This window comes from Amblyraja radiata, unplaced genomic scaffold (genome assembly GCF_010909765.2).
Source record: "Amblyraja radiata isolate CabotCenter1 unplaced genomic scaffold, sAmbRad1.1.pri S135, whole genome shotgun sequence".
Lineage (NCBI taxonomy): Eukaryota > Metazoa > Chordata > Chondrichthyes > Rajiformes > Rajidae > Amblyraja > Amblyraja radiata.
Genome location: NW_022630121.1, coordinates 139,654 through 157,202, shown reverse-complemented (window position 1 = coordinate 157,202; position 17,549 = coordinate 139,654). Strand labels below are relative to the sequence as shown.

The following is a 17,549-nucleotide window of genomic DNA, read 5'->3' as shown; positions in this document are numbered from 1 at the left end:
ATTATGCGCATTAAAGTCTCCAATCCATATAACAGGACACCTTACCTTCTCCATTATCTCATCAACATCTGACAATATCAAGGGTTGACAGGGGTTATAATAATTTATCACAGTGATAGAATTCTGGCTGCTCCAAACCTCCACAGCCAAAACCTCAAGATTAGAATTAATGTCAACTTTCCTATACTGCAACCCAGTCTTAACAAAAGTTGCACAACCCCCACCTGATCCATCAGACCTATCTAATCGCACACATTCATAACCTGGGATTACAAAATCTAGACAGGGCTTTAACCATGTCTCTTGGATACATATTAATTCTGGTGCTTCTTTAAATTCATCAACAAATCTCTTTAACTCTTGACTATTTCCAATCAGACTCCGGGCGTTCCATTGAAGTATATAAAACATTATGGTGTTAATGAGGATCACCATCATCCACCTCACTGACATACTCCATACTGCTAGCTCTCGACAACTGTGACCTCTCCATACACTGACTCTCCGTCATGTATTGATGCAACTTTTCTGGCAACTGCTTTACACTGAGGAACCTTTCAGCTGCCCCCACCACTAACCTGATGATATCTGACCGGTTAGCTGCTTTCTTAGCTCCTACCAGCACATCAGAAACAAAAGACAGAAATGACTCCTTATTAAAAATCAACATGTCAGATGGAAAAGCCGACGGCAAGTTTGGCACAGTGATCTGGCTTCCTAGCACCACTCTAGTCCCAGCGCTCACATCTCCGCGTTCTCTAGCCATCCTTTGAGCTGCCTCTGCATATGACACATTGTTCTGATCCTTCACTTCCTGCACTCGCTTCGCCTGAACAAAGCGCTCACAACCATGAAACCCTGCTGCATGATCCCCATCACAGTTAGGGCACTTAGGAGCCTCTGAAAAAGCTACTTTTCTTAACAACTAAACAGGTTCGCTTCTTAATAAACAGACACCACACAAACTGTTTGGTAGACCAGTTCAAAACTTTACTTAACATCGGCCGATGGAAGGGAGCGAGAATTCCAGCTAAGTGACCGATACAGACACTCGACTGTCCTCGGTCCACTTCTCTGAACAACAGAATTACATTGCATTAAATAGTTTTTTTTGTCCCCTTAGCACATTCCACAGACATTAGTCATGGTCAGAGGTACAGCAAAAGGTTTCCACAGAATGCATCACATCAAAGGCATTTTGTTTACATGGTACAAGATATACTAAAAGCATTGGCCATTTGGTTTAGGTCATTTTATCTTCAAAGAGATCACCCTAGCTCTTTCGCTGCTTCCTCTGTCACTTGGTCCCTCATAAACATAGGACACTTGGTTTACGGCCTCTTATCTTTCTACTTCCCTGGTTCCTCTCTCGAGTCACTTGGTCCCTCATAAACATTGGCCATTTGGTTTACGACATCTTATCTCAAAGAGATCTCTCTAGCTTCTCCTCTCTGCTTGTCATTTGGGAGACAATGTTATAGGATTTATTATCTCACACACCGCAACCTGAGGCAAGCCTAATTTGAGACTAAATATAAGCTGTAAGCTAGCCCAGAAGCCAATTTAATATCTTCTTATATTTTTAACTAAAATTCGGCTTCATCACCTCTGCCTTGCAATTTTGTATTGCAAGAATCTCCACCGCACTTTGCGCACTTTCTTTTACCCCGACAAGACCCAGCAACATGTCCAAACCTCTGACAGTTATAGCAGCACAACGGTGGTTTAATGTACTCCCTCACTTGATACGCCATACTCCCAAGAAACACTCTCTGTGGCAGTACTCCATCTTTGAACGTAAGCAGGACCGGCGGGTCCCTGACTCCATTCCTACTCTTAAATCTCACAACATCAATTACCTGGGCCCCCTTAACGTCTTCTAAGATCTCCTTCTCAGACAAGCCATCATACATCCCATACACCACTCCCTTTATTCCCTGCTGTCTTCCTCTAGGGACCAAACTCTCCACCTTGACCACCAATTTCCCCACACCCCTAGCATCATTAAACTGTTTTCTGTCTTTGTAACAAACTCTTAACATCCCATTATACAGAATCTTGGCCTGAAAGTCCCTGCCTATCTGGCTCTCCAAAGCGGTGGTAATTTTTAATGGATTCACTGCTCTAAATCCTGCATCTCCTTGATTTGTTCCTTTAACTTTAAACAGCACGACGAATTCTTCAATAATTCTAGTTCTCCTAACTTTACTTCCTTCGTCTCCTGACATTTCGGGTCTTTCGCTCGATGCCTCTCTCTTAGAGCCCCCCTTTACCTTACCTACAATCTGCCACCCATCACCCTCAGCCCCACCACTCCCTGAAGCCATGGGCCTCTAGAATTCCGCCACGCTCTCGAGAGCCCCTCCGCTTCGTGCCCCTTGCGATATTCTTCCTCCTCCCTCTGACTTCCCCCCTCCCTTTGATTCGCCTCCCTTTCCCTCTCCCTCACTCACACTTTCTCTCCTCATAAAAAGTTTTCCACTGCACCTCGGTGCACATGATACTAATACACCTAAATTATTTCTCTTTCCCTCTCAGTCTCTCTCTTTCTCCCTCAGTCTCTCTCTTTCTCCCTCAGTCTCTCTCTCTTTCTCTCTCAGTCTCTCTCTTTCTCTCTCACCGTCTCTCCCTCTCTCTCTCTCCCCCTCCGTGTCCGTCTCCGTCTCTGTCCGCCTGTCTCTCTCACACAGTGTCTCCCTCCTTCCTACTCCCACACCCGACTGTCACTTGAAAGCTGCCCCCAGGTTAAATAAATATGAAGCCCACTTTTCACAGCCTCCCTCCCGGCAACCTCCAAGATCTACTCCGCCTTCCGGCCTTCCAGCCTCAGATCCCATTGTTCTTCCCGTTTTACCAACTTGACACCATTTAAATAATAATCTTCCTTCCTATTTTTGCTACCAAAGTGGATAACCTCACATTTATCCACATTAAACTGCATCTGCCATGCATCTGCCCACTCACCCAACCTGCCCAAGTCACCCTGCATTCTCATAGCATCCTCCTCACAGTTCACTCTGCCACCCAGCTGTGTTATCCGCAAATTTGCTAATGTTCCTTGTAATCCCTTCATTTAAATAATTAATATATAGTAGATAGCTGTGGTCCCAGCACCGAGCCTTGCGGTACCTCACTAGTCACTGCCTGCCATTCTGAAAGGGACCCATTAATCCTTACTCTTTGTTTCCTGTCTGCCAACCAATTTTCTATCCATGTCAGCACTCAACCACCAATACAATTTAGTGCCCTAATTTTGCCCACTAATCTCCTATGTGGGACCTTATCAAATGCTTTCTGAAAGTCCAGGTACACTACATCCACTGGCTCTCCCTTGTCCATTTTCCTAGTTACATCCTCAAAAAATTCCAGAAGATTAGTCAAGCATGATTTCCCCTTTGTAAATCCATGCTGACTCGGACCGATCCTGTTACTGCTATCCAAATGTGCCGCTATTTCATCTTTTATGATTGACTCCAGCATCTTCCCCACCATCGATGTCCGGCTAACTGGTCTATAATTCCATTTTGTCTCTCCTGCCTTTGTTAAAAAGTGGGATAACATTAGCTACCCTCCAATCCACAGGAACTGATCCTGAATATGTAGATCATTGGAAATTAATCACCAATGCATCCACGATTTCTTGAGCCACTTTTTGAAGTACCCTGGGATGCAGACTATCAGGCCCTGGGGATTTATCAGCCTTCAGTCGCATCAGTCTACCCAACACCATTTCCTGCCTAATGTGAATTTCCTTCAGTTCCTCCGTCACCCCAGATCCTCTGGCTAGTACATCAGGAAGATTGTTTGTGTCCTCCTTAGTTAAAATGGATCCAAAGTACCTGTTCAACTCGTCTGCCATTTCCTTGTTTCCCGTAATAAATTCACACTTTTCAGTCTTCAATGGTCTAACTTTGGTCTTAACTAATTTTTTCCTCTTCACATACCTAAAGAAGCTTTTACTATCCTCCTTTATATTCTTGGCTAGCTTCCCTTCGTACCTCATCTTTTCTCCCTGTATTTTATTTTTAGTTATCTTCTGTTGCTCTTTAAATATTACCCAATCCTCTGACTTCCCGCTCATCTTTGCTATGTTGTACTTCTCTTATATTTTTATACTGTCCCTGACTTCCCTTGTCAGCCACAGTCGCCCTTTTAGAATCTTTCTTCCTCTTTGGAATGAACTGATCCTGCACCTTCTGTATTATTGCCAGAAATACCTGCCATTGTTGTTCCTCTGCCATCCCTGCTTGGGTATCTTTCCAGTCAACTTTGGCCAGCTCCTCCCTCATGGCCCCATAGTCCCCTTTGTTCAATTGTAACACCGACACCCCCGATTTACCCTTCTCCTCTCAAATTGTAGATTAAAAGTTATTATATTATGGTCACTAGCTCCTAATGGCTCCTTAACCTCAAGTTCCCTTATCAAATCCTGTCATTACACAACACTAAATCCAGAATTGCCTTCTCCCTGGTAGGCTCCAGTACAAGCTGCTCAAAGAATCTATCATTGAGGCACTCCACAAACTCTATTTTTTGGGGTCCAGTACCAACCTGATTTTCCCAGTCTACCTGCATGTTGAAATCTCCCATACCAACCGTAGCATTATCTTTACAACATGCCAATTTTAACTCTTGATTCAACTTGCACCCTATATCCAGGCAACTGTTTTGGGGGCCTGTAGATGTCCCGTTAGGGTCTTTTTACCCTTACAATTCCTTAGTTCTATCCATACTGACTCCACATCTCTTGTGTCAATGTCACCCCTTGCAAGGGACTGGATTTCATTCCTCACCAACAGAGCAACCCCACCCCCTCTGCCCACCTGTCTTTCTTTTCGATAGGAGGTATACTCTTGAATATTCAGTTCCCAGCCCTGGCCCTCTTGCAGCCATGTCTCTGTAATTCCCACAACATCATACTTGCCAATTTCTAACTGAGCCTCCACCTTGTCCACTTTATTTCTTATACTTTGCGCTTTCATATACAACACTTTGACTTGGCATTCACCTCCCCTCTCACTATGGTCACTATTGGCCCTGACCTTACTCTCTCATCCCTTCTCAAACTTTCCTTCCCATTAATTCGGGAGTCTTTTGTAACTTTTCCTGTACTCGCTTCCCCTTTAACTCCATCTATACTCCCAATTTGTCAACCCCTCGCCCCCACAATTGAGTTTAAATCCACACATAGAAACATAGAAAATAGGTGCAGGAGTAGGCCATTCGGCCCTTCGAGCCTGCACCACCATTCAATATGATCATGGCTGATCATCCAACTCAGTATCCTGTACCTGCCTTCTCTCCATACCCCCTGATCCCTTCAGCCACAAGGGCCACATCTAACTCCCTCTTAAATATAGCCAATGAACTGTGGCCTCAACTACCTTCTGTGGCAGAGAATTCCAGAGATTCACCACTCTCTGTGTGAAAAATGTTTTCCTCATCTCGGTCGTAAAAGATTTCCCCCTTATCCTTAAACTGTGACCCCTTATTCTGGACTTCCCCAACATCGGGAACAATCTTCCTGCATCTAGCCTGTCCAACCCCTTAAGAATTTTGTACGTTTCTATAAGATCCCCCCTCAATCTTCTAAATTCTAGCGAGTACAAGCCGAGTCTATCCAGTCTTTCTTCATATGAAAGTCCTGACATCCCAGGAATCAGTCTGGTTAACCTTCTCTGTACTCCGTCTATGGCACATGTAGCACTAACAAACCTGCCTGCCAGAATGTCGGGCCCCCTGCAGTTAAGGTGTAACCTGTCCCTTTTGTACAGATCACCCCTACCCCAGAAGAGACCCCAATGGTCTATAAAGCTGAATCCTTGCTCCCTGCACCAGCCCCCCAGCCACACATTCAGATCCCCATCTCCCTGTTCCTGCCCTCACTAGCACGAGGTACTGGAGGCAATCCAGAGATAGTCACCCTAGGAGTCCTGCTTTTCAGTCTTCTTCCTAACCCTCTCAACTCACGTTGCAGAACTTCCTTCCTCTTCTGCCCGATGTCGTTTGTGATTACGTGCACAACTACTGCTGGCCATTCACCCTCCCTCTCGAGGATGTTCTGAATTCAGTTTGTGATATCTTGAACCCTGGCACCAGGCAGGCAACAGACCATCCTCGAGTCTCACCTGCCGCCACAGAATCTCCAGTCCGCACCCCGGCCAATGGTGTCACCCACCACTATAGCTCTGCCCGACATCGGTCTCGCCAGTCGTGTCTCATCCCTAGGATTGGAGCCATCAACCTGTCCGCCGCTTGGACTGGAAGAGTCGTCTCCCCCGACAGCTCCAAAGAGGGCGTACCTGTTTTCATTAGGCATAGCCACCTGGGTCTCCTGCCCTCCACGGTTACTCCCCTTTCTCACAGTCACCCGCGATGATCCATCCAGGCTTTTGCCTGGTCCAGTTACTCATCATTGGTGATTTGCTAGCAACTACTTTCCTGAAGGTCCTTCCTTGTGTCGTGACTGACTAACACAGTTCTGTCAATTTATTAAACGCATGCTCTCTGCACAGTGGTGACAGTCCATTATGCAGTGTGAAGGACTATCAAGTTTCAAATAACCAGTCTTTCTAAACGTGCCTGGCCCTTGAGCCCCGGGCTGACCCTCACTGGGTTCACGGAAGAAGAGTAAAAAAAATGTCACTAGGTGAAGGTGAAGAGGAAATATTTAATAGGAATCTGAGGGGCAACTTTTTTACACAAAGGGTGGTGGGTGAATGGAATGATCTGCCAGAGGACGTAGTTGAGGGAGCGACTATCCCAATGTTGAAGAAACAGTTAGACAAGTACATGGATAGGACAGGTTTGGAGGTATATGGGCTAAACGCAGGCAAATGGGACTAGTGTAGCCGGGAAGAGTTGGCCGGTGTGGGCAAGTTGGGCCAAAGGGCTTGTTTCCACCCTGCATCACTCTATGACTCTAAAAATATTCCACCCAATCAAGCAAAATGATTGACATCGCAGAGGCCTGTGACTGAAGAAGGAAGTCGACCCGAAACATCACCTATTCATTCTCTCCAGAGATGCTGCCTGACCCGCTGAGTTACTCCAGCATTTTGTGTCTATCTTCAGCTGCTGACAACAGTGTCATTGCAACATTATATCGTGGGAAATGACAAAGTGGGTTGACAATTACAAATCTTTATCTAATCTAATTTAATCTAATCAAATATTAGATTAATATTAAATTATGAAATCTAACTTAATCTATATAGCGAATAAAGAAGAGCTGTGTTTGTAAATGTTGTAGTTTTGGAGCAGTGGTAGAGTTGCTGCCTTACAGCACCAGAGACCAGGGTTCAATCCTAACTACGGGTGCTGTCTGTACGGAGTTTGCACGTTCTCCCTGTGACCGCATTGGTTTACTCCGGAAACTTCATTTTCCTCTCACACTCCGAAGACGTGCAGGCTTGTAGGTGAATTGGCTTCTGTAAATTGTCCCTCGTTTAGGGACAATAGTCCCCAGTTCCAAATTTAACAATACTTTGCTGGTTGTTTATTTTGGAGAAATCTGCAACATACAGAAAGATTCCGTGCATTACATGGAAACTGGCTTTTTTCCGTCAACTTGTGAGAAGGGTCAGCAAAGCCTGAGATAGAGATAAGCACATTGAAAGCAGTTTGTATATCTTAAAGGTAATATTCATATTAATGCAGTGCTTGAATTATCAATCCAAAAAGCACTGAATGTGGTAATTCCAACCCATATAGGGGATTTCATGAACAGTAATACAAAGAATATAAATTTGGTGAATATGGTTTTAAACAGTCTGCCCCCTCTCCTGCCTCTCAATGTGATCGGCAGTGCAAAATTAAACATAGTGTCAGCTGCAGACTGCTGAGATCAGCCTTGAGACACGTTGCTGGTGATGTCCCCCTGGGTTCTGGGGCAGGGCTTAGTATTGACGCCCTGCATCATATATTTGCAAAAACTCTTGCCGATCACTTGCGAGGATCACCAGCGCCAGCCAAGGGGACACAAGACACAATTACCTTGTCAAACATATTTTAGTTCAGTTTAGTTTAGAGATACAGAGTGGAAACAGGCCCTTCTACCCAACGAGTTTGCGCCAATCAGCGATCCCCGCACACCAACACTATCCTATGCACTCTTGGAACAATTTCATAATTATACGAAGCCTATTTGCCGACAAACCAGCACGTCTTTGGAATGTGGGAGGAAACTGGAGATCCTGGAGAAAATCCACACAGGTCGTGGGGAGAACGTGTAATCTCCGTACAGACAGCACCCGTAGTCAGGATCGAACCTGGGTCTCCGGCGCAGGAAGGTAGCAACTCTGCCGCTGCGCCACCGTGCCGCACAAATTTGTATTTGTTGCTGGTTATTTGGATAAGTAAGATCTAATTTCATATGTTCAGTTGCTACCCAGTAGGGATGTGAGACTATTTTCACTGATTCAGTTATGAAATTATTATCCTGTTGTTTCACATGAAAAAATACGGGAATTGGCACAATGGGCCAGTCAATGCTTGCATCTATCGAGTCTGTAATACATTTCTTTATTACCCGATTGTAGAGAGGTAAAATTACCACTGTAAATAGGCCCCATTAGCTCACCCTGGTCAATACAATTGGGGCAGTCCCACAGCGGTATAGTTGATTCCACACATCGCCAGAGATCCAAGTTCAATCCTGACTATGGGGGCGGTCTGTGCAGAATTTATACATTCTTCCTGTGACCGTGTGGGTTTTCTATGGATGCTGTGGTTTCCTCCCTCACTCCAAAGACCTGGAGGTTTATACGTTAATTGGCTTTGGTAAAGATTGTAAAATTGGTCCTAATGTGCAGAATAGTGCTAAGGTACAGGGTGATGGGTGATGAGCGCTGACTCAGTGGGCTGAAGGGCCTGTTCCCGCACTGTATCTCTAAAGTCTACAGTGTAATTGGAGAAAGTGATTCCTTTAACCTTAAGATACAATAAATAACGTTAACATTATGCCAGTGATGATATTGTGTCAACCATCACATATAAGCCTCATTTTGAGCAATGTGCTTACAGTAATAGATTTACTTTTCTTGCTGTTTGCAATAAATGTTTTCCTTGTTCATTACGTAGAAATTCATCAAATTCAAAAAGAAGAACCAGTAGTTTTTAAAGATTGTGCTGAAGTGTTCAAATCAGGAATATCCAGAAGTGGCATCCACACACTCCATATCCCAAATGTCACGGAATCGATGGAGGTAAGAGGAAAGCCCACGGCATTTACTTTTAATTTCACAATGGCTTTTCTTCAGCTCTTCACTTCTGCTCAGGAAACCCCCCCCACTTTATGGGCCACAGATCAAGGTGTATGTGTGAAGTAATTTAGTCTAGTCTAGTCTAGATTAGTTTACTTTTGTTTTGTTTAGTCTAGTTGTTAGTTTATTTTAATTAAGTTTAGACTATAGTGTGGCGGCTCCCAAGGGTCGTGCCACCTTAGTGTCGAACCCCTCGGCACAGGAGTGGTTCAGTCCGGAGGCGGCCCTTAGCCGGAGGCTTTAAAGGCTGGGGTTTGGGTGCCATCTTTCTCTCGTTTGGTCTTCCCTACAACCGGGAGGATCAGAATAAAAAGTGTCTCTCTCTAAACACGACTCCGTGCTTTATTCCAAGACACACGCTACATTGGTGACCCCGACGCTCCATTGGCGTCATGATGGAGAACAGAGAAAGCCCTACCTCCTCACAGGCCGGCCTGGCCCTGTCTCTGGACGCGGTCTCCGTTAAACTGCCCAAGTTCTGGACCACCCGGCCGCTCATCTGGTTCCAGCAGGCGGAGGCCCAGTTCAACCTGCGGGGCATCACGGTCGATGCCACCCGTTTCTACTACCTGGTGGGAGCCCTCGACCAGGATGCGGCTGAAGAGGTCACGGACTTCCTCGCAGACCCCCCGGACAATAATAAATACCTCGGCCTGAAAGAGCTCCTGCTCCAGATTTACGGACTGAGTAGGATGGAGCGGGCAGGTAGGCTCCTGCATATGGCGGGCCTAGGCGACCGGCGGCCATCTTCCCTCCTAAAGGAGATGGTGGCTCTACTAGACGGGCACAGGCCGTGCCTGATGTTCGAGTATACATACTTGCATCTGCTGCCGGCCTACATTCGTCTGCAGCTCACCGACGTCTCGTTTGCCGACCTTCGGGCCCTCGGGAGGCGCGCCGACGCCCTGTGGATGGCGCGCCCTGATGACGTCAGCGCGCTGGGCGTCAGCAGAGACGGGGTCGCGCTGAGGTCGACGCGCCCTGATGACGTCAACGCGCTCGCCGTCAGCAGGTACGCCGATGATGTCACCCCAGCAGCTCCCGAATTCCCCCGGTGGGGCGGGGGAGCTGTGGAAGGAGTGACAGCTCCAGCCCGACGGCCCGTACGATCGCCCCCAGCGGCAGTGAGGGGTACTGCACCTGCAGCCCAGCGCCAGCAAGCGGCAGGCACCACCAGCAGGAGCAGGCAAGCTCCAAGTGACTCCAACAGGAGACGTTGGTGCTACTACCATCAACGCTGGGGTGCTGCAGCACAACAATGCCACCAGCCATGCACATTCCCGGGAAACGCCTGGGCCGGCTGCCAATAGTCCCCGCGGCGGCCGGCCAAATTCATCGCCTTTTTGCCTGGGATCGGCGCTCCGGGACCCGCTTCCTCGTGGATACAGGAGCGGAGCTCAGCGTCCTGCCCCCTTCGCTGGCCGACATTCGTTCCGGTAAGCAGGGGCCCGTCCTCACCGCGGCGAACGGCAGCCCCATCCGCACATATGGACTGCGGATGGTTCCCATCGTGCTCGGCTCCTGCCATTTCTCATGGAGCTTCACCATTGCCGACATCTCCCAACCATTGCTCGGGGCCGATTTCCTCCGGGCGCATTCCCTCATGGTGGACGTCGGACGTCAGCGTTTGATCAACGCCACTACGATGGAGCCGATCACGTTGCGTGTGGATCAACCGGTGGGACGGCCACTAGCGTCCGTGGACTCCCGATTTGCACGTATCTTGGCTGCGTTCCCTGACATTCTCACTCCGCAGTTTCAATCAGCAACCCCCAGCCACGGAGTGTTGCATTATATCCCGACTACCGGCCCACCACTCCATGCACGAGCACGGCGACTGCCACCAGATAAACTGCGTCTGGCACGGCGGGAATTCCGCACGATGGAGGCCTTGGGGAACGTCCGCCCTTCAAGCAGCCCTTGGGCGTCCCCACTCCACATGGTCCCCAAGTCAAGCGGGGGCTGGCGACCATGTGGGGATTACCGACGGTTGAACGCGGCAACAACAGCGGATCGATACCCCGTACCCCACATCCAGGACTTCACGGCCCATTTGGCTGGGGCCACGATTTTTTCCAAAGTGGATTTGGTACGGGGTTATAATCAGATCCCAGTTCACCCGGATGACGTGCCGAAGACGGCGATCATCACGCCATTCGGGCTTTACGAGTTTACTCGGATGCCGTTCGGCCTCAAAAACGCAGCACAGGCCTTTCAGCGCCTCATGGACGGGGTTTGTCGCGGCCTCGATTTCGTGTTCGTGTACCTGGACGACATCCTGGTGGCCAGCCGCTCGCAACAGGAACACTGTACTCACCTTCGGCAGCTCTGTCAGCGGCTCAGCGAGCATGGTTTGGCCATCAACCTGGACAAGTGCCGTTTTGGGGTGAATGAAATTGACTTCCTCGGCCACCGCGTGACTGCGCAAGGCGCGGTTCCCCTGCCTGACAGGGTCGACGCCATCCGCCGGTTTCCCCGCCCACGCACGGTGCGTGGCCTGCAGGAATTTGTCGGCATGGTGGCGTTTTATCATCGTTTCGTGCCATCCGCGGCCCACATCATGCGGCCCCTGTATCAACTTCTGGCGGGTGGGCAGCACAAGAGCGTTGAGTGGACCCACGAGGCGGAGGCAGCTTTTGACGGCGCGAAGGAGGCCCTTGCTCGGGCCGTACTGCTGGTACACCCGCGGGGAGATGCCCTGACTGCTCTCACGGTGGACGCCTCGGAGTCGGCGGTTGGTGCTGTGCTGGAGCAGCTGACGGGCGGAGGTTGGCGGCCCCTGGCCTTCTTCAGTCGGCACCTCAACCGTGCGCAGACCAAGTACAGCGCGTTCGATCGTGAGCTCCTGGCTCTGTACCTGGCTGTGCGCCATTTTCGTTACTTCCTGGAGGGCCGCCCGTTCACCGCCTACACCGACCATAAGCCGCTCACTTTCGCCCTGCAGAAAGTTTCCGATCCCTGGTCCGCACGACAGCAGCGGCAATTGGCCTATATATCGGAGTACACGACATCTATCTGCTACATCAAGGGGAAAGACAACCGGGTGGCCGACGCATTGTCCCGGCCCGCTATCAACGCCGTGTTCGAGGTGGCGCCCGGAATGGACTATTCTGCTCTGGCGGCGGCACAGCTCACGGACGATGAGGTGCCCGCCTACCGGACTGCCATCTCCGGCCTCCGCCTTGAGGATGTCCCTCTCGGTCCTGGGGGAGTGACAATCCTGTGCGATGTGTCGTCCGGTCAGCCGCGCCCCATCGTCCCTGCCACCTGGCGCCGGAGGGTGTTCGAGGTGATCCACGGACTGGCTCACCCATCAATCCGGGCGACAACGGCACTAGTGGCCGCTCGTTTCATGTGGCACGGTCTGCGCAAGCAGGTTGGCCATTGGGCTCGCACCTGCATTCCGTGCCAGACGGCAAAAATCCAGCGCCATGTCCGTGCGCCGCTCCAGGAGTTTGGTCTACCTCACCGGCGGTTCGACCATCTCCACATAGACATTGTAGGGCCTCTCCCGCCGTCCCGGGGCATCACCCACCTGCTTACAATGGTGGACCGCTTCACGCGGTGGCCGGAGGCCATTCCGTTGACCGATACTTCAACGGCTACGTGTGCTCGTGCGTTGTCCGCGCACTGGATTGCTCGCTTCGGGGTGCCGGCGCACATCTCCTCAGACCGGGGGCCACAGTTCACCTCCGAGCTGTGGTCAGCCATGGCTCACTTGCTGGGGGTGCGGCTACACCACACCACGGCTTACCACCCGCAAGCTAACGGTCTGGTGGAGAGATTCCACCGGCAGCTGAAGGCAGCACTGAAGGCACGACTCTCCGGCCCGGACTGGATGGACGAGTTGCCGTGGGTCATGCTGGGCATCCGGACTGCTCCCAAAGAGGACTTGGGCTCATCATCGGCGGAGCTCGTTTACGGGTCGCCACTCACGGTGCCCGGGGAGTTCGTGCCGTCGGCGCCGGGGCAGCAGGGAACGCCCTCATCCACCCTACAGCGCCTTCGCGAGCAAGTTGGCAGGCTCGCACCCGTCCCGACGTCCCGCCATGGGACATTTCGCCCACACGTGCCATCAGCCCTTAGGGACTGCCCGTACGTCTTCCTGCGCCGTGATGCCCACCGGACTCCACTCCAGAGGCCGTACGAGGGTCCGTTCCGAGTGCTGGAACACGGGCAGTCGACTTTTGTCCTGGACATGGGGGGCCGGCCGGAGGCAGTGTCGATCGACCGGTTGAAGCCGGCACACCTGGACATTGACCAGCCGGTGCTGGTTGCCCAACCTCGGCCCCGAGGGCGCCCCCCTTCACGGCTCCCTCCGCCTGTCACTCCACCTGTCCTCCCGCCGGTCCCTCGTCCTGTCCCTCCACCTATGCCTCCGCAAGCCCCACGAGCGGCTAACTTCCGCACACGGGCCGGCCGGGTCGTTCGCCCGCCGGTGCGTTTCGTGCCTCTGGTTCTGGGGGGGGGGTCCTGTGGCGGCTCCCAAGGGTCGTGCCACCTTAGTGTCGAACCCCTCGGCACAGGAGTGGTTCAGTCCGGAGGCGGCCCTTAGCCGGAGGCTTTAAAGGCTGGGGTTTGGGTGCCATCTTTCTCTCGTTTGGTCTTCCCTACAACCGGGAGGATCAGAATAAAAAGTGTCTCTCTCTAAACACGACTCCGTGCTTTATTCCAAGACACACGCTACAATAGCTTAGTTTAGTTTATGTTAAGTCTAGCTTAGTTTAGTTCAATTTAGTTTAATTTTGTTTAGACTAGTTTAGTTTAGTTTAATCTAGTTTAATTTCATTTAGTTTAGTTTAGTTTTGAGATACAGTGTGGAAACAGGCCCTTCAGATTCTGAATAAGGAATCCCTTGTTTAAGTGGAAGATGAAAAAACCCCATCTCTGTCAAAGGTTTGTGAAGCTTGGGAATTCTGTACACCAGCGAGCTGTGAAGGTGAAGTTGTGAATGAGTAGTTGTGGGGCTAAGATAGACAGAAAGTTTGTCCGTGGGAAACCTGTGGATTGTGAGGGAAACGTTATGAAATCAAGATTAGATTTAGTCTTTTATTTCTCGTGTGTTTATAAAATAATAATCTTCAATCTGAGAGAAATCCTAGCAAGCTTCCTAATGAATACATTGTAAATCACTTCCCTCTCATCTGTATCCACCCTTCACTTGTCTAGCTACAGTGCATTCAGAAAGTATTCAGACCCTTCACTTTTTCCACATTTTGTTACGTTACAGCCTTATTTTAAAATGGATTAAATTCTTTTTTTTTATCATCAATCTACACACAATGCCCCATAATAAAAAAGCGAAGACAGGTGTTTAGAAATTTTTGCAAAGTAATTAAAAATAAATAACTGAAAAATCACATTTACATAAGTATTCAGACCCTTTGCTATGACACTCATTGAACTTTGGTATATCCTGTTTCCATTGAATATCCTTGAGATGTTTCCACAACTTGATTGGAGTCCACCAGCGGTAAATTAAATTGATTGTACATGATTTGGAAAGGCACACACCTGTCTATATAAAGTCCCACAGTTGACAGTGCATGTCAGAGCAAAAACCAAGCCATGAAGAAGGAATTGTCTTTAGACCTCCGAGACAGGATTGTGTCGAGACGCAGATCTGGGGATGGGTATAAAACAATTTTTGCAGCATTGCAGGTCCCGAAGAACACAGTGGCCTCCGTTATTCTTAAATGGAAGAACCTTGGAACCACCAGGACTCTTCATAGAGCTGGCCGCCCGGCCAAACTAAGCAATCGGGGGAGAAGGGCCTTGCTCAGGTAGGTGAGCAAGAACCCGATGGTCACTCTGACAGAGCTCCAGAGTTCCTCTGTGGAGATGGGAGAAACTTCCAGAAGGACAACTATATCTGCAGCACTCCAATAATCAGACTGGTAGAGTGGCCAGACGGAAGCCACTCCTCAGTAAAATGCTCATGACAGCCCGCTTGGAGTTTTCCAAAAGGCACCTAAAGGACTCTCAGACCATGAGAAACAAGATTCTCTGATCTGATGAAACTGAGATTGAACTCTTTGGCCTGAATGCCAAGTGTCACGTCTGGAGGAAGCCAGGCACCGCCAGGCCAATACCAAGTGAAGCATGGTGGTGCCACATCATGCTGTGGGGATGCTTTTCAGCGGCAGGAACTGGTAGACTAGTCAGGATCGATGGAGAGATGAACGGAGCTAAGTACAGGGAGATCCTTGATGAAAACCTGTTCCAGAGCATTCAGAACCTCAGACTGGCGCGAGGTTCACCTTCCAACAGGACAACGACCTTAAGCACACAGCCAAGACAACGGAGGAGTGGCTTCGTGACAAGTCCGTGAATGTCCTTGACTGGCCCAGCCAGATCCCAGACTTGATCGACGCTCCCCATCCAACCTGACAGAGCTTGAGAGGATCTGCAGAGAAGAATGGGAGATATTACCCAAATACAGGTGTGCCAAGCTTGTAACGTCATACCCACGAAGACTTGAGGTTGTAATCGCTGCCAAAGGTGCCTCAACAAAGTAATGAGTAAAGGGTCTGAATACTTATGTAAATGTGATATTTCAGTTATTTATTTTTAATTACTTTTCAAAAATTCCTAAACACCTGTTTTCGCTTTTTTATTATCGGGAATTCTGTGTAGATTGATGATAAAAAAAATGAATGTAATCAATTTTAGAAAAAGGCTGAAACGTAACAAAATGTGGAAAAAGTGAAGGGGTCTGAATACTTTCTGAATGCACTGTATGTCGTGCCCCCAACTCTCTTCCAGATTTCTCCACAACTACAATCAGTCTGAAGCAAGGTCCCACCCAAAGCGTTGCCTTTCATCCTCACCAGAGATGTTGCCTGACACTCTAAGTTACTCCAGCACATTGTGTCTTTTTCTCTGATCATCCAGATTGAGACCTTTCAGCATGATCTACTCCTTTTATTATTGAGTGCTAATAACCAAGGTCATGGGTCAGAAAGTAGTTAGTAGGTGCTGAAGCCATTAGTGTTGTCACCATGAGAGAGAAACATGAGAGAGAAATGAAAGCCATGCGAGGGTGAGTCAGAAGTTGCAATGCTCATTCCAGCTTCCTGATGGGCTGGATTTCCACAGGTGGGTGTTCCACGCCGATATATTAAAGCATGCACATGAAGTTTTTATTTTGTATGAATGATTGGCATTTGTGTTTCAAGGCACTTTGATGTCACAGTCCATCAAAGAGTCAAGAGAGTGAAGTGTTTTATTGTCACATGTCCAAGATAGAACAATAAATGTTTAATTGTGTTAACACAACAGAATAATAAAGAAAAAAAACTTGCAAAAAGACAAAACAAGTGCCCCCAAATCTATATAGTTTGGATCCTAATTGGAGGTTGTAGTATTTAATAGCCTGAAGGCTATAGGGAAGATGCTGAGGTAGTTGAGGCAGAGACTATCCAAATGTTTAAGAAACAGTTAGACAGGTACATGGATAGGACAGATTTGGAGGCATATGGGCCAAACGCAAGCAGGTAGCTGGGACATGTTGGCCGGTGTGGGCAAGTTTGACCGAAGTGCCAGTTTCCACACTATCACTCGATGATTATGACTCTGACTCCTATATCTTCTTCCCGATGGCTGGGGTGAAATGAGTGTGTGGCCAGGGTGGTGTGGGCCTCTGATGATGGGAGCTGCCTTCATGCCTTTAAGCCCCTTGGATGGTGAGGAGGACAGAACTATAATGCCCCTGTCCCACTTAGGAAACCTGAACGGAAACCTCTGGAGACTTTGCGCCTCACCCAAGGTTTCCGTGCGGTTCCCGGAGGTTTTTGTCAGTCTCCCTACCTGCTTCCACTATCTGCAACCTCCGGCAACCACCTGCAACCTCCGGGAACCGCACTGAAACCTTGGGTGGGGCGCAAAGTCTCCAGAGGTTTCCGTTCAGGTTTCCTAAGTGGGACAGGGGCATTAGGAGTCAACTCCAAGGAAACAAAGTTTATCCATGAGAAGAGCTTTGTAAATATTGCAGATGTAATAAAGGCAGACCATCACTGGACCAATCATTGATCATAGAACAACAGACAGCCAGGTTTCGTTGCTATGGGTTATTTGTACTCGGCCCAGCTGGAAACGGGCTGTTCATGTTAGCTCCTACCTCCCGGGGTCTCCAAAGTTAAACAACAATGGACCATGAACAAACTCAGCGTTGTGGATAGTTATAAAGATTGTCAAATTATTTTACTCTCTTGATTTGTTGCTTGTAGGCTTTCTCAGCACTTCCACACATATTCCTTGAAGTATGTTTTACCCAGGTGCTTTACT

The 17,549-nt window shown here is 48.9% G+C and overlaps 1 protein-coding gene across 1 annotated transcript in view; it reads left to right on the top strand.

Moving 5' to 3' along the window:
• Positions 1-17,549, top strand: part of LOC116969247 (angiopoietin-2-like) — a 71,663-nt gene that overhangs the window by 34,108 nt on the left and 20,006 nt on the right. Inside the window, exon 4 of the mRNA XM_033016137.1 lies at positions 9,082-9,206. Within this exon, the coding sequence (XP_032872028.1) occupies positions 9,082-9,206 (125 nt within the window). The remainder of the gene's footprint in view (positions 1-9,081; positions 9,207-17,549) is intronic.